The 15,355-nt window shown below is 38.4% G+C and overlaps 1 protein-coding gene across 1 annotated transcript in view; it reads right to left on the bottom strand.

Annotated features, from left to right (window-relative positions):
- MED21 (mediator 21) overlaps positions 1 to 15,355 on the bottom strand; it is a 191,512-nt gene that overhangs the window by 167,163 nt on the left and 8,994 nt on the right. The window contains exon 3 of the mRNA XM_089428500.1: positions 14,503 to 14,729. Within this exon, the coding sequence (XP_089284626.1) occupies positions 14,503 to 14,709 (207 nt within the window). The 5' untranslated portion in view covers positions 14,710 to 14,729. The remainder of the gene's footprint in view (positions 1 to 14,502; positions 14,730 to 15,355) is intronic.

The following is a 15,355-nucleotide window of genomic DNA, read 5'->3' as shown; positions in this document are numbered from 1 at the left end:
TAGTTAAACGCGCTTAAATTTTTTGTATCTAAAGATTAACTATAGGAAAGTGGTAAATTTTCCTAGATTTGGGTCACTAAGCATAAATCATTTTAATTCTAGGATTGGAATTGATCAACATTTAAATTTCATGGTTGTTTTAAAGTATTTGGATCTTTAGAAATTTAACTGCTAGAATATCTTGCATCTATTGAAATTGATCATCATTGCTTGAATTATTTGATGTGTGTTACATGTTAGATATATTGCGAATATTTTCAAGTAATTGTTAAAGTGCTCTGTCGTGGAATTATAATAGATCACATATCTTTGTTTCCTAAGCTGAGTATTTGTGAACATCTGTTGACATTGATATTAAATTGCAAAGAAGTTTTTGTTCTCTTTGAGCTATAATTGTATCAGAAAGATTTGAAATAAGCTTGCGGTTTAATTGTAATATTTTCAGGAGTTTACTTTTAGGTCTTCATAAAGCGAACATTCAACTTTGGTGATTGAGGGCTTCTGCGACACAAGTGTTTCTGATATTCGAGTCTAACTTCATCCCACCATCTGGTGCATTTGCATATAAGTTAGCTTTGCACAAATAAAATTTACTTCCAAGCATAAGCTTGGTCGATAGAGAGATAGGTATCCATCCATCTTTGCTTGAGAAGCCTGCTTTTAATAGTACTTAAAACGGTGACCTTGCAGTCGTCAAAGCCACAGCTCTTTGTAGCACCGGAGGCACCGAGTATGTTAGATTTTCAGGAGAGGTATCATTAATCACACCTTAGTGTGCTTCGTCGTATCTTCTCTCTGCCAATTACTACAAAATCAGCCTCAACACAAAAAGGATTGAAGGATTCATATTTAAATAGGCATTTAATTAAAATTAACCAAAATTCTTGCATCTCACATTAGTTTTAATATCTACATTTCATATAAAATAGTCATTCATCTGAGCAGCAGTTGCTAATCGATTACTTAGTCTTAATTTCCCTAGCAAGTTTGTTGACTCCATAAGGCACTGACATCAATCGTTTAAAATCTAATCAAATCCTATAAATCTTGCTAAATCTTAATCAAGTACTTGGTCGTTTCACTGTGTCTCCCCAAACTGGTTGGTTTCCAAGTAGTTCTTCTTCATTCCATTTTTCCATAGGGTCTAACCCCCTTAGCCTACTGTAAGGAGACAGCTTAAATGGAAAGATTGGGGATCAGGGTGACAGCCCCCGATCTGAGCCGTTGTCGTGGTGCCTAGACATTCTGTGCGACAACATGTCTTTTAGCGTCTTCAAGAGTATCTTTGAGCCACAAAGGTCTTTTCCTTGAGGTAGAGGGATCACTAGGTGGTGGATCAATGGGATCCATCAAGCCTTCAACATCAGGCATAAGTTCATCTGAAGGAGGTTTATCTTGTTTTTCCGCAACATCATCATTATTATCCTTCCTTAGAATGGGGAGATCTCGGGCCTTCCCAAGGGCAGTATCTTCATCGAAGTTGACAAAATGGCTAGCTTCCACATCTCTTTGTCCAGGCAAATAGATTCTATATGCCTTTGAATTTTCACTGTAGCCCACAAATATGCCTTTCTTCCCAGATGCTTCCAACTTGTTTCTTTTCTCTTTAGACACATGAAAATACACAGGACAACCAAATATTCTAAAACGAGGAACATCAGGTTTCTTACCAGTGAAAACTTCTTCGGGTGTCTTGAAATCCAATGCTCGATGCGGGCTCCTATTTTGAACATACACAGCACTGTTGGCAACTTCTCCCCATAAGAACTTCGTTAGACCTTGATCATGGAGCATGGCAAAGGTGGCTTCCATGATTGTTCGATTTTTCCTTTCAACAACACCATTCTGCTCAGGAGTATATGCAACAGTTGTCTCCCTCTTAATGCCAGCTTCTCTGCAAAATTCATTGAATTCATTTGATTCGTATTCGGTTCCATTGTCGATCCTCAATATTTTGATCTTCTTCCCTGTTTGATTTTCCACCAAGGCTTTGAAAGAACGAAACCATTTGAACACTTCATCCTTCTTCTTCAAGAAACAGATCCACGTTTTGCGAGAGGTCATCCACAAAAATTGCATAGTATAAGTATCCTCCCAATGATGTTACGAGCAACATACCAGATAGATCAAAATTGACTAGTTGAAGAATGTCGGTAGTTTGACTTTCACTTGAAGGGAATGGACCCCTTGTAAGTTTCTGTTAGGCCCCTATACTACTAGTGTAACCCCTTATTGTTATTAGTACAACCCACTTATTATATTGATGTACCCATGTAGTGCCCATATTGTTACTATTGTGCCCCATAGAAGCCCACTATTGTTATTATTGTGCCCTTACATTATTATTGTTATGTCGGCTCTGATTATGTTATGATCCCTTAGACTCCTATATATAGAAAGGAGGTCTTTTCATTTGTATCTTCCAAGAATTGTTCATTTATGTAATGTAAAGGAGGTTGCCCCCTCGAAGAGCCTGAATTCTAAGGCGTTGATCTAACTTTTCTATCTTTTCTTGAGCTGGTTTCATAACATTTTTTCTATCTTTTCTTGAGCTGGTTTCATAACATTTGGTATCAGAGCTTTGGATTCTAGGCTTTCGCTGCTCCAAACAGGTCATCGTGGCATTTTCGCTATAACTTTTTTTTCTTCGACGTTTCAGAAGTTGCAAAAAAAACCCATTTGAGAAGAAATCACGCTGAACCTCGGTTCCGAATTTCAGAGCTTTTCGCACTATATTTGCGGAGATATGATCTGAGGAAGTTGGTCTTTTTGCAGACTCCTGAATTACATTCCAAACAGGTGACTTGGGGAAAATCATCATAACTTTCTCTCTGAGCATCGGATTGAAATTTCATAAGAAGGTACAAAAAGAGGATGGACTGTAGTTTCTTTCATATCTTTTTCAGAGCCAAAGGTCGAAAAATTGACACGTGGCACTTCATACAATTTCGCTCTTCTGGAAAGGTCTATAATCAGGTCATCTTGAGAGATTGTGCATAACTCTTTCTTGGAGAATCCAATCTGGATCAGACTGGTGGCATTGGGAAGAGTACACAGAAGGCTACTATAGGTAGCAATTTCAAAACTTAAATATCTGAAAGTACAGAGTTACATTCGTTTCAAGATCAAGGTCCTAAAATCAAGAAAAAGCAAGATAAGGAAGTTTGATGGCAAGGATCCGGTAAATTGGATACTTCAGATGGAGCAATATTTTGATCTACATGGTGTACCACTGTTACAAAAGGTATGTATTGCATCTTCATATTTAGAACCGGATCAATTTTTATGGTATAAAGGGCTTTGTTCTCGTAAACAACTTGTTACGTGGTCAATTCTCACGGAGGAAATGATAGCACATTATGAGGATACAAAGAGCAACACCTTCTTTAGAGCAACACCACAACAATTGGAAAGAGTAAAAGGGCTTTGTGACATATTGGAAAGTAAAATTGTGGCAACAAGGAAGTCTATCCCTCACAACTATAAAGATGGAAGTTTTGTTTCTCCTAACCTTCCACAACCTAAAAGGGTTACACCACAACATTTGGAAGAAAAAAGAGAAAAAGGGCTTTGTTACAATTGTGATAGCAAATGCACTAGTGTGCTGAGAAGAAATTATTTTACATAGAGTATGAAGAGGAGGAAGAAAAGGATCAAAAAACATCAAAAGAAGAGGATATATGCCAGCACCCAACCCCAGAGAAACAAGAAACAAATCAGACCATATCTTGTAAACTATTGGCAAGAATGACCACTCCTCAAACTCTCAAGATAGAAGGACATATCAAGAAGAAAAAGGTGCAAGAAGTGAAAGATCACATCAAGAAAGAAGAAATGAATCCAACCATATCTTGTAATTCATTGGTCGGAATTACCATTTCTCAAACTATCAAGATAGAAGGACATATCAAGAAGAAAAATGTTCAAGAGGTGAAAGATCACATCGAGCGTCAAGAAATGAATCCGACCATATCTTGTAAAGGATTGGAAGAAATTACCACTCCTCAAACTCTAAAGATAGAAGGACATATCAAGAAGAAAAAGGTTCAAGCAGTGAAAGATCACATCAAAAATCAACAACAAGTTCTCCAACTTTTAAAGGATAACGCCACTTCGGTGCAAAATCAAATGAAACAACAGGTAGATCAACATCATAGTGAAAAATGTTTTGATGTAGGTGATTGGGTATTTTTACTGCTACATCTAAAGCAAGCTATTTATGAGAAGGAAATGTTGGCAATACTACATGCACTTAAAAAATGGTGACCTTACCGAATGGGAAGACTCTTCAAGGATGAGGATGTGGAAGCATTGTTTTGTGCTATTTCTATTATCCAACCAGATTGGATAAACGAAGCAAGGGATGAATGGAAGAAGGACGAAGAAGTATGGCCACTTATTCAAAAGTTGCAAAAGATCCCAATTCAAACAATATTGCCAGAAATTGAAGAAGAAGGAAAAATCATATTGGAACCTGGAGCAGTCACAGAAACAAGAACCCAACAGCTACGAAATCGATCAATTTTGGAGTATCTCATCAAGTGGAAGAACTTACCTGCTGAAGATTCCACATGGGAGGACAAGAATTTTATACAGAAGCATCAAGAACTACTCAAGCGTTGAGGACAACGCTTTTTGAAGGAGAGGGGCATGTTAGGCCCCTATACTACTAGTGTAACCCCTTATTGTTATTAGTACAACCCACTTATTATATTGTTGTACCCATGTAGTGCCCATATTGTTACTATTGTGCCCCATAGAAGCCCACTATTGTTATTCTTGTGCCCTTACATTATTATTGTTATGTCGGCTCTGAATATGTTATGACCCCTTAGACTCCTATATATAGAAAGGTCTTTTCATTTGTATCATCCAAGAATTTTTCATTTATGTAATGTAAAGGAGGTTGCCCCCTCGAAGAGGCTGAATTCTAAGGCGTTGATCTAACTTTTCTATCTTTTTTTGAGCTGGTTTCATAACAGTTTCCCAGGTGCACAACCCTGACAAACTCCTTTATGGTTCATGTTGAACTCAAGCATACATGTCACCATCTTCCTTACCCCAGGTAAGACTTTGTAGTGAAGGTGAAGAAATCTTCGATGCCACAATTCAGATTGAAAATAAGTATAGCAAGTCAAGGCTCCCAAAGGACTTCCTCCAACTTGATAGAGACCTTCAACCCTAAATCCAAGTGTAAAAGCATCTTTAGGGTTTCTTTGCCAAATATGTACATTTCCATTAATGAATGCTACCTTGAAGCCCTTATCTTCCATTGCAGGAATAGACACCATGTTCTTCTTCAAATCGAGCACATACAACATTTCTTGTAAATCACTGGTTTGACCTTGATTCAAGTGAAGAGTGACAGTACCTATTCTTTTCACGGGATAGGTGGCATTATCTACAAGTATGATTTCCAAAATAAATCTTCTTTTCAACCAAATTTGAGAGGGCCTCCTTGTACCTAGTGAAGTGCCTTGAGGCTCCACTATCAATCAACCAATGATCCAAAGTATCCGGAAGAGAGGCAGTGGATAAAGCGGAAATAAGATAAAAAATAATAATAAAATTATTTTCCTACAACGTTACTTTCCTCATACCTAGAATTTCTTGTCCTTTTGGGAGGTCGAACATTTCCACCTCGAGCAATGGGAGCATTCATTTTTCCTTTATTGTTGAACATGTTGTTCCTTTGATTGCTATTGCCTTTGTAGTTGTTGCGGTTGTTGTTGTCATCATCCCTTAGAGCATCCTTCTTATTGTTGAAAAATCTAGAGCATCTAGGTGTGATGAGATTCTTCTGACGATGATAACATTTGTGAAGTACTTTTTACTTTTTCTTATTAGCACAATCTTCTCTTGTTATTATTAGAGTGTGTTCTCTTACTTCATCAAAAAGTTAACAAAAACAAAAGAAACAAGAACACAAGATGTTGGCACTCAGCCAGGGCAAAACCTCTCTCTCCTAGAGAGGAAAACCCTTAAGCAAATTTCTCTTATTGAAGCTTCAATTGACAAACGTCGAACCCTAGACCTTTGACCAGTAGATCCTCCAAGCACAAGACACAGGCTCTCTTCCTTTTGCCCTTCAATCAATGCCTTCTTCTACTTTGCACCTTGATCTCCTCCTTCGCACTTCTTCCAACAACTGATAACTCTTTTTTCGACAACAACAGAAACCCTGGGTCTCCTTAGAGACCTCTTCTTTGGATTCTTCCTTTCCTTCTCTACTTCGCTTGGCAATCTTCCCTCTCCTTGACACTTAGGCTAGGGAATGAGACCTTCCTTGAGAGATATTTCCGAGTTGAGAGGTTAATCCACTTTACCATACTGCAGCTCTAATTTCTTCGCACGTGTGGCTGATATAGACTTGTACTTGGCCCTTTTCTTGCTTCTTTCCTTCGTTTTAGGTGAGACGTACTTCGCTTGAGATGGAGGCCTATTTGGAGCCTCTTTCTCACCCAACACACCTCTTCTTATGTTGTTGCACTTAGGGTTCTGTTATGACTGCAAAATGACCTTTCTTCCTTCGCATGTGTGGCAAAGATTAGCCCCAAAACAGCCCTCCCAAACTCGGTTTCTCTTCCTTCTTCTTCGCTGCCCTAGAATCACCTCAATGCTCCTTTTTCGCACCTCTTTCTTGTCCTTCCTTCTTCGCTGATTTCATAGATGATTAGACGATCATTTTGTGAGGTCGAACTGCCCTATATATAGGAGTCTGTCCCTCCTATTGGGCCGACTTGAGCTAGTGAGGCAACCTTGACTTTAAGTGCACCAAAATTCATTCTTTGAGCCGACTTGAAGAGGAGACTTGTCTTTGCTTTGGAGGATCTCTTTTGACATATTTCTTTGACTCTAATACGTAGATTTACATAATATAACATGCCCACATGCGTATTCAACAATTACATTGACTCTTTGATTTTCCTAGAAGCACTTAAACATGTGCTTGACCTATGCAATGAGCAAGAAACTCATTTTTACAAATGACAAAAATAATAATTCTTTTCTTTTACAAGTACAAAGATCAAAATTACATTTATGAAAACCGAACCTAGTTACACTTTCTTCAACGCTCCCTCTTAACTAGGGAGGTATTCATAAATCACTTTAGAAGGTGTTTGGACATTTTCAATATGAAGAATTAACATAAGAGAAATTGGATTGGCAATCCATCCGTTTATAGCATCATAGTAACCAACATTGTTTCCACAACAAGGCCTTGATTGACAACTCTATCTCTCATTGGATCAGAGCACAATGTTGGCGAAACCAATGACTATAGACACCTTCATCATTGTCTCTCAAGGTACATACCCACCCGAGTGTTCACTGAGTATGACCTTCTAGGCCTATTCTTATCAATATCGGTCCTCTTGCCTACTCTTATCTTGGATACCCTAAATATCCTTAAAGAGCATCATATGCCAGATGATTACCCAATCCTCCATTCTTTCTTCCCAAGTGAAGATAAGAATGTTGTGTCTATCTCTCCCTCTCAACTAGGGAAGATATGCCCATTCCTGTGAAGTAATGTACCCAAGCTTCCTCTGACCAGGAACTTGCCCAAGCTCCCTCTTAATTAGGGACTTGTCAAAGCTCCCTTTTCAACTAGGGACTCTCTTTTCCATCAGCAACTTCTTCTTTGTGGGTCTTTCAGCTGCTTGATCACTTTCTTTCCTTGATGTCATGAAATTTAGTCGAGCTTCTTCTTTGTAGGGCATCAGCCATCAATCACTTTCCCTTTTAGTTTGTCATGTCATTCCTTTCTCCAGGGAAAGTGGCCTCCTTGATACATATCTGGAACCTCTGTCATATGGCTACTTCTTCCTCATCATGTTTCTTTTAGGAATTTCCATCCACCACATGAATGTTAGTTGTACTTGCGCTTATAACTTTTGCTCCAGTAACCCTGCATGACTCCATCCAGATATTACTCAAGAAAGCAAAATATAACATTAAGTCAAATAGTACCTTTCGAGATGGCTCTTCATCATGACATCTTGTTGGCTTGAATCAACAGCATCCTGCATGTTTCACATCTCCAAGGCCTTTTCCAGGTGTCAAGGGTCCTTTGATCTTTTTCTTCCTTTGTCAAAATTCTCATACCTTCTTCCGGATGATGCCTTCAACAAAGTTGTCGGATGTTGATTCCTAGTGTTCATGGTGTCCTTTTATCCCTAATCTCTTTTCCCACATGTTTCTTTATAGGTTCTCTTGTCAATCACCTCATACTTCATATGAGTATATTCCTCATGTTGACCTTTTTCAGTGTGTGAACCATGCTTTCATGCATATATTAATGAAAGAGATCTCATCTTATTCTTGACCATGCTTCCAGAGCAATTCCCCATGCTTACAAAATGATGACATGACTCTAACTGAAAACATAGATGCATACATACCTCATCTTAGTTCTTTCCTTGATCATCTCAGCTTCCTTTGACAGCTTCCTAGATTGAGATTGCCTCAATCTCCTTAGCTTTGCCACATCCTTCCTTGCCTACTTATCATCCTTTATTGAATCCTCATTAGTGGAATTCTTATCGAGACATCTGCTTTTCCTTAAAGTCATGAACCCTTTATTGAAGATTTCACCGAAGGATCCTTATAGTCCTCATCTTGCAAATGCTCCTTTCTGTTGATGATAGTGGCCTTCTAAGATGATTCTTCTTGATCATGATCATTCCTTTATGCATTGATGAGGTTATCTAATGGCTTTATCCTTCCTACATGAATATCTTTATCTGAGCTATCTCTACATAATGCTCCTATATTCTTGAAGATGTCATTCCCATAAACCATGCATTATATCCTGCTGCTACATGTTCCTATGATACCCAAAACTTTAAAGAAGACTTATGTGAAGAAGTTGTTCTCAGTCATAGTAGAGATCCGAAGGATCTTCCTTCTTCTGCTTCTTATCTTCTTCTTTCACTTCTTGGGTAATGTGGGCTTCTTCTCATTTCCTCTTATTGTTTTCCTTCTTGAACTTAGGACAATCCCTTTTATAGTGTCCATATTCTTGGCAGCCAAAGCATTGGACTTTGGACATATCTCTTTTACCCTTTCTCTGTGGACCAAACTTGCCAAATTTCCCACTTCTCTTGGACATAGCAGCAAATGCCTGCTCCTTCGATCCCACATCATCTTTGGCTTTGAGTCTAGTCTCCTCAATTTTGCATAGAGACCAAAGTTCATTCAACAAGGTAGCTTCCTTCTTGGCATATATACTTGATGTGAAATTGCCCCATTCGTCAGGTAATGCATTGAGCACCACAGTTGTCATCTCTCTGTCTAACATAACTTCTAGTTCTTGTAGCTGGTCTCTCATCTCAGAGACCTTCATGAAGTAGGGAGTTATTCCTTCTTCCTTAGATATCTTCATTTTGTATAGTCCGTTAACGCAACGATATCACTTCTTCAGCGGTACTAACTGAGAATAGCTCCACTAGCTTATCATAGATTTCTTTAGATGTTTCAAGTTTGGAAACATAAGGAATGAGAGGGTCCTTGATGGATTCTATCAGAATCCTTTGAGCCCTTGTTTCATCCTTATTATACTTTGCTAGGGCTTGAGTTTGTTCCTTAGCAGGAACAGTGACACTCCCTTTGACGTAGTCCAAAAGTTCATTTTCTTTGAGAAGTAGATCAGTCCTCTTTTTCCATGCAAGGAAATTAGCAGTCCCGACCAATTTGTTGCTTTCCTTGCAAAAAGACATTTTGATATTTTCAAAGGAGAACATAAAAATACTTACTTGAGAGTGTTAGTGATGGAGATATTGTTACTTCCTTGATGAATGAAGTCTCAGTTTCTTGGATCTTGGAGTTCTTCAAGATGCTTCCTTCAAGGTGCTTTGTGATAGATTTGCTCATTGACGAAAACTTCTCACTGTGTAGATCTGGAGATCTTCAATGATGAACCTAGATCTTGGGTGCCTTTCTTTGAAGATGAAGGATCTTTAATGGTGACTCTTCTTGGAAGGTTGTCTTCTTTCCTTGTTCACAGGCTGGTAGTCCTTCTTGATGGATCTAGGAGAGGAGATGGTAATCCTTCTTGTCTTTGATAGATCTGGAACCCTTGCTTGTAGATCTAATGCTTCAACCTTTGTGTGCCCTTGCTTCTTGATCTTGATGCTTCAATCTTCTGTGTTCTTGAGATGCCCTTCCTTGATGTGTCACCTTAGCTCTGATTCCATGTTGAAGAATCTAGGGCATCTAGGTGTGATGAGATTCTTCTGACGATGATAACAATTTGTGAAGTACTTTTTACTTTTTCTTATTAGCACAATCTTCTATTGTTATTATTAGAGTGTGTTCTCTTACTTCATCAAACAATTACAAAAAACAAAAGAAACAACAACACAAGATGTTGGCTCTCAGCCAGGGCAAAACCTCTCTCTCCTAGAGAGGAAAACTCTTCTGCAAGTTTCTCTTATTGAAGCTTGAATTGACAAATGCCAAACCCTAGACCCTTGACAAATAGATCCTCCAAGCACAAGACACAGTCTCTCTTCCTTTTGTCCTTCAATCAATGCCTTCCTCTACTTTGCACCTTGATCTCTTCCTTCGGACTTCTTGCGGCAACTGATAGCTCCTTTTCTAACAATTGCAGAAACCCTAACTCTCCTTAGAGACCTCTTCTTTGGAGTCTTCCTTTCCTTCTCTACTTCACTTGGCAATCTTCCCTTTCCTTGACACTTAGGCTAGAGAATGAGACCTTCCTTGAGAGATATTTCCTAGTTGAGAGGTTAATCCTCTTTACCCTACTGCAACTCTGATTTCTTCGCACGTGCGGCTGATATAGACTTGTACTTGGCCCTTTTCTTGCTTCTTTCCTTCGTTTTAGGTGAGACTTACTTCGCTTGAGATGGAGACCTATTTGGAGCCTCTTTCTCACCCAAAACACCTCTTCTTATGCTGTTGCACATAGGGTTCTATTATGATAGCAGAATGACCCTTCTTCCTTCACACATGAGGCAGAGATTAGCCCCAAAACGACCCTCCCAAACTCGGTTTCTCTTCCTTTTTCTTCGCTGCCCTAGAATCACCTCAATGCTCCTTTTTCGCACATCTTTCTCGTCCTTCCTTCTTCGCTGATTTCAGAGATGAGTAGATGATCCTTTTGTGAGGTCGAACTGCCATATATATAGGAGTTTGTCTCTCCTATTGGGCCGACTTGAGCTAGTGAGGCCAACTTGACTTTAAGGGCACCAAAATTCATTCTTTGAGCCAACTTGAAGAGGAGACTTGTCTTTGCATTGGAGGATCTCTTTTGACATATTTCTTTGGCTCTAATACATAGATTTACATAGCATAACATGCCCACACGGGTCTTCAACAATTACATTAACTCTTTGATTTTCTTAGAAGCACTTAAACATGTGCTTGACCAGTGCAATGAGAAAAAAACTCATTTTTACAAATTACAAAAATAATAATTATTTTCTTTTACAAGTACAAAGATCAAAATTACATTTATGAAGACCGAACCTAGTTACACTTTCTTCAACACTTGTGAGGACACTCTCTAGCATAATGGCCAAACCTGTTGCAAGTATAGCACCTTCATTTTCTTCCTTCTTTGAATCCTTGCTTAAATCCATGACATTTGTTTTCTTGGACCAGCATTATTTTCCTCTTAGCATGAGCGGAGAAAGCAGTAGGTTCATTTCCGTTTGAAGGCTTGTCTCTCTCTATCATCCTCGTCCCTTCTTGAGTGCAACTAGCCAATAATTCATTGAAACTAGGAATCATGTCATTGTTGAGAATGGTGGTGCCAAACACATCCCATGCTCCTGTAAGACCTCCGAGAGCAATGAGAGTGAACTCCCTGTTAGCAACAACTTCTCCAATAGATAGAAGGTCATTCTTGATTTATGTAATCCTCATGAAGTAGGATTGGATAGACTCCCCTTTATCCATCTTGATGTCCTTCAACTTGTTCTTGAGGAAGAGGATTTGATTTGCATTGTTCACTTTGAACATCCCAACCAGCTTATCATACATCTCCTTAGATGTTCCTAAATCAGAAATATAAGCAACCAAATGCTTTTGAATGGAGTCTATAATAATTCTTTTAGCTTTGACCTCACCTTTCTTGTATTTTGTCTTTGCAGCAGCAAGTGCATTTGAAGGAGGCTCCACCACTCTTCCCTTCACATAGTCCATGGCATCATGCTCTTCCAAAGTCAAGTCCAAAGTCATCTTCCATGCATGATAGTCGGATTTGTCCTTGAGCTTATCCTCAGATTTGAAGTAAGATGTAGTAGTCATTGAAGCTAGACCAATATTCTTGTCTAACAGCTCTCTCTTAGTGATTGCTTTTCTCTCTCTTGCTTGGGCTTTGTCTTCACCTGGGCTCTGATACCATGTTAATTTTAGTTAACAATGGTATGTTTTATGCTTAGCACAATTACTTCAATGTTCCTTTAGCAACCCAATGACAATTTCCAATTTAGATTTCCAATAGCAATCACATTGACAATAAAAGTAGATAGAACATGAAACAATATACAAAAGAGAAGCCAAGGCAACAGAACACCAGATTTGGCGGATGACAAGGAAAAACCCCAAGATGGGGAAACCCTTTGATCAAATCTTCTTATTATTATATGAAATGTTCAACACACACAAAGTACAAATACAAGAGTCAAAGTCAAAATTGACGTGCCAAATCACTATTAAAACAACCCTGTCAAATCTGCAATTTTCTGCAGCAGTCAACAGCCCTAACCAAAAAGTCAACACTGGTCAAAGCAACAATAGAATTTTCTCAAAACAGCTCGGTCTTCCCTAGTCAAACTTGGCCTGAACAGGAAGTCAACAGCCCTAACCAAAAAGTCAACACTGGTCAAAGCAACAATAGAATGTTCTCAAAATAGCTCGGTCTTCCCCAGTGAAACTTGGCCTGAATAGGAGGTCAAAGTCAGCCCAAAATAGTGACACAGTCAACAGTCAAACTTGGTCAAACTGCTGTCCTGAAATCTGCGGTCAACCTACAATTTTGTTCTACAGTCAAAGTGCTCACAGTACCTCGGTTTTTTGTGCCAAGAATGCAGCCGGCCTAGACAGATAATCTCCCAAAAAATCAAAGTCAAACTCTCCTTGGAAGGTCAAAGTCAACATTGGTCAAACTACAGTCAACTCTGTAATTTCGGTCCTGTAATTTAGCTTTGAAATTCGTCCTCCTTGTGCCACATGTGTGAGAGAGATAGAATGCCCAATGTTGTACGTACTACGAACCAATGAGAGAAGGAGATAGAATGTGTGAGTGATGATGATACCAAATGAGGTGAAAAGTCACTTGTATTTATACAAGTCATTGAGGGTGAAGTGACACATCCATTGGGCTTTCTGAGCCTACATGATGATGTGGTCAACCTTGACAATTTGCACATGTGTGGGCATAAATTCAAAATCACACTTCTGCTTGTCCAAATGAGATGATCTTTATATCAATTTTGGTCCTCTCGAAAAGAGAAATTTAATGCAATCATCATCTCCATCAAATGAGTTGTCCCGAGGTGGAATTTGGCCCTAGTTGCCAATTTTAACACCGTCCCTGACAAATATCTCTAGGAAACTCGTTCTTCAAGTGAAACATAGGACAACTTAATTATTTTGTCAATTTTATTGTGCCAAAGAAAGATTCAAAGCAAAAGGGTGAAGTGAAGGGATGAGTTCGAGAGATAGGTTGTGGCCTAATAATAAAGTTATCACTTGCCACAAGATGCGTGCTATGTATGTATAAGTGGATCAGACCCAAAGTCAATGTGGTGAAGTTCAATGTGAGATAGAAGATTGGTGGCTCAAAAACTATATGGCTTTGCCAAAACAAATTTATTTAAATTGACCAATGTGCTTAGCTTCAAGGGTTGGTATACTGCCAAGACTGACCAAGCAAATGAATGCTCACCAAAACAAGCTTGACATGTACTCTGTGCTCAAAGTGGGTATAAAGGAGAACATCGATACATTTCAAAGAGTACAAATTTACAAGATGATCGTGTTAAAACTTAAGACATTTAGTAGACTTTGCGTTGGATATTTTCCTCTTTTTGGAACCATGGATTAATGGTTATCTAATAAGGCTGCCTATCTTTGGCTTGTTCACAAGGCAGTATCCTTTATCTAAGAAGGCTGCCTACCTTTGTCTTGTTTTCAAGGTAGTATCCTTCCTATGATTGGTAAACCATAAGATGTAGGGTGACTTTTGATCCTGTCAAGCAATTTTTTTTGTAATGCACATGTCCATTGTTTTATGGATAACATAGCAACAATTGGTTTGTAGGGGAAAAATAGAAGAAAAGAAGAAACAGCATGAACAAGCATCAAACATCATGATCCTTTTTTCCTAACCCAACAAAAGGTGATCAGATGGGTAACCACTATAGAAGATTTATGCAAAACAAAAAATTTCAATGTTTTAAGTTTCAAATCAGATTATTCATCAATGGGTTTTCCAAACATTGAAAAGTTTAATATATAGCAAAGATTTACCTGTTTAGCTGCCTGCACTAGAGAAGTGGTCATTGCCTTGGGTTGTTCTGCCACTGTAGCTGGGTCTTCTGTTGAGGTAGATGGTGGCTCAGGATAAAGTGGAGATAGTCGTACAGCTGGGGCATCTCTCTGTAGTGTACCAATAGTATTAAAGGTTATTCCCGCAATTATATTGACCTGCTCCTGTAGTTGTGAAATGATGTCCATGCTCAGAAAATTATAGCTTCCTAGAACAAGCCAAGGAATGTCAAAAAAGTTAGTAACTCAAAAAAGAACATGGAAACAGTCTCGTCAAAAGTACTATCTACATGAAACAAGTGGTAAGTGGTTGCAAGACATCTGCTTTTGCAATTGTATAAAATTCTATAAACTCTTATTATTACAAGCCACTAAAAGAAAACTAAGAACATAAATGTACATGGAGATGCAAAACCACACACATTATAATATCCGTTTCTCTCTGTTTTGACCCATATGATGTAATCCATATCAAATACTGAAAATTAGCTCAATATAAGAATAAACTTGATCCAAGCATCTTCTAGACTAAAGTCAACCAACTGACAGCCATAAACAGGTAACAAATGGAGAAAACATGCAAAACACTATTATCAATGGCAAAACAACATTATATAATCATCAACAAAAACCTTAAAATTTTCCTCTACTTAACATTTAAAAAAATCTTATTTTCAATAACTTTCAAAAGAATCGAAAAAAAATGATAAGATTTTGTTAAAAAAAACTTTTTCCTTAGGACCACTTTAAGAAACATGCCCCGAGGTTCTGCAGTGTGCACTACAAAGAACATATTCCCTCAACATCCAAGCCCGGTTTGAGGGATATCTATTCC

This window comes from Pinus tabuliformis, chromosome 4_2, assembly GCF_031772625.1.
Source record: "Pinus tabuliformis cultivar Carrire ecotype Pingquan chromosome 4_2, CPIR1, whole genome shotgun sequence".
NCBI lineage: Eukaryota > Viridiplantae > Streptophyta > Pinopsida > Pinales > Pinaceae > Pinus > Pinus tabuliformis.
The sequence above is the reverse complement of the archived record's forward strand: the minus strand, read 5'-3'. Positions and strand labels throughout refer to the sequence as shown.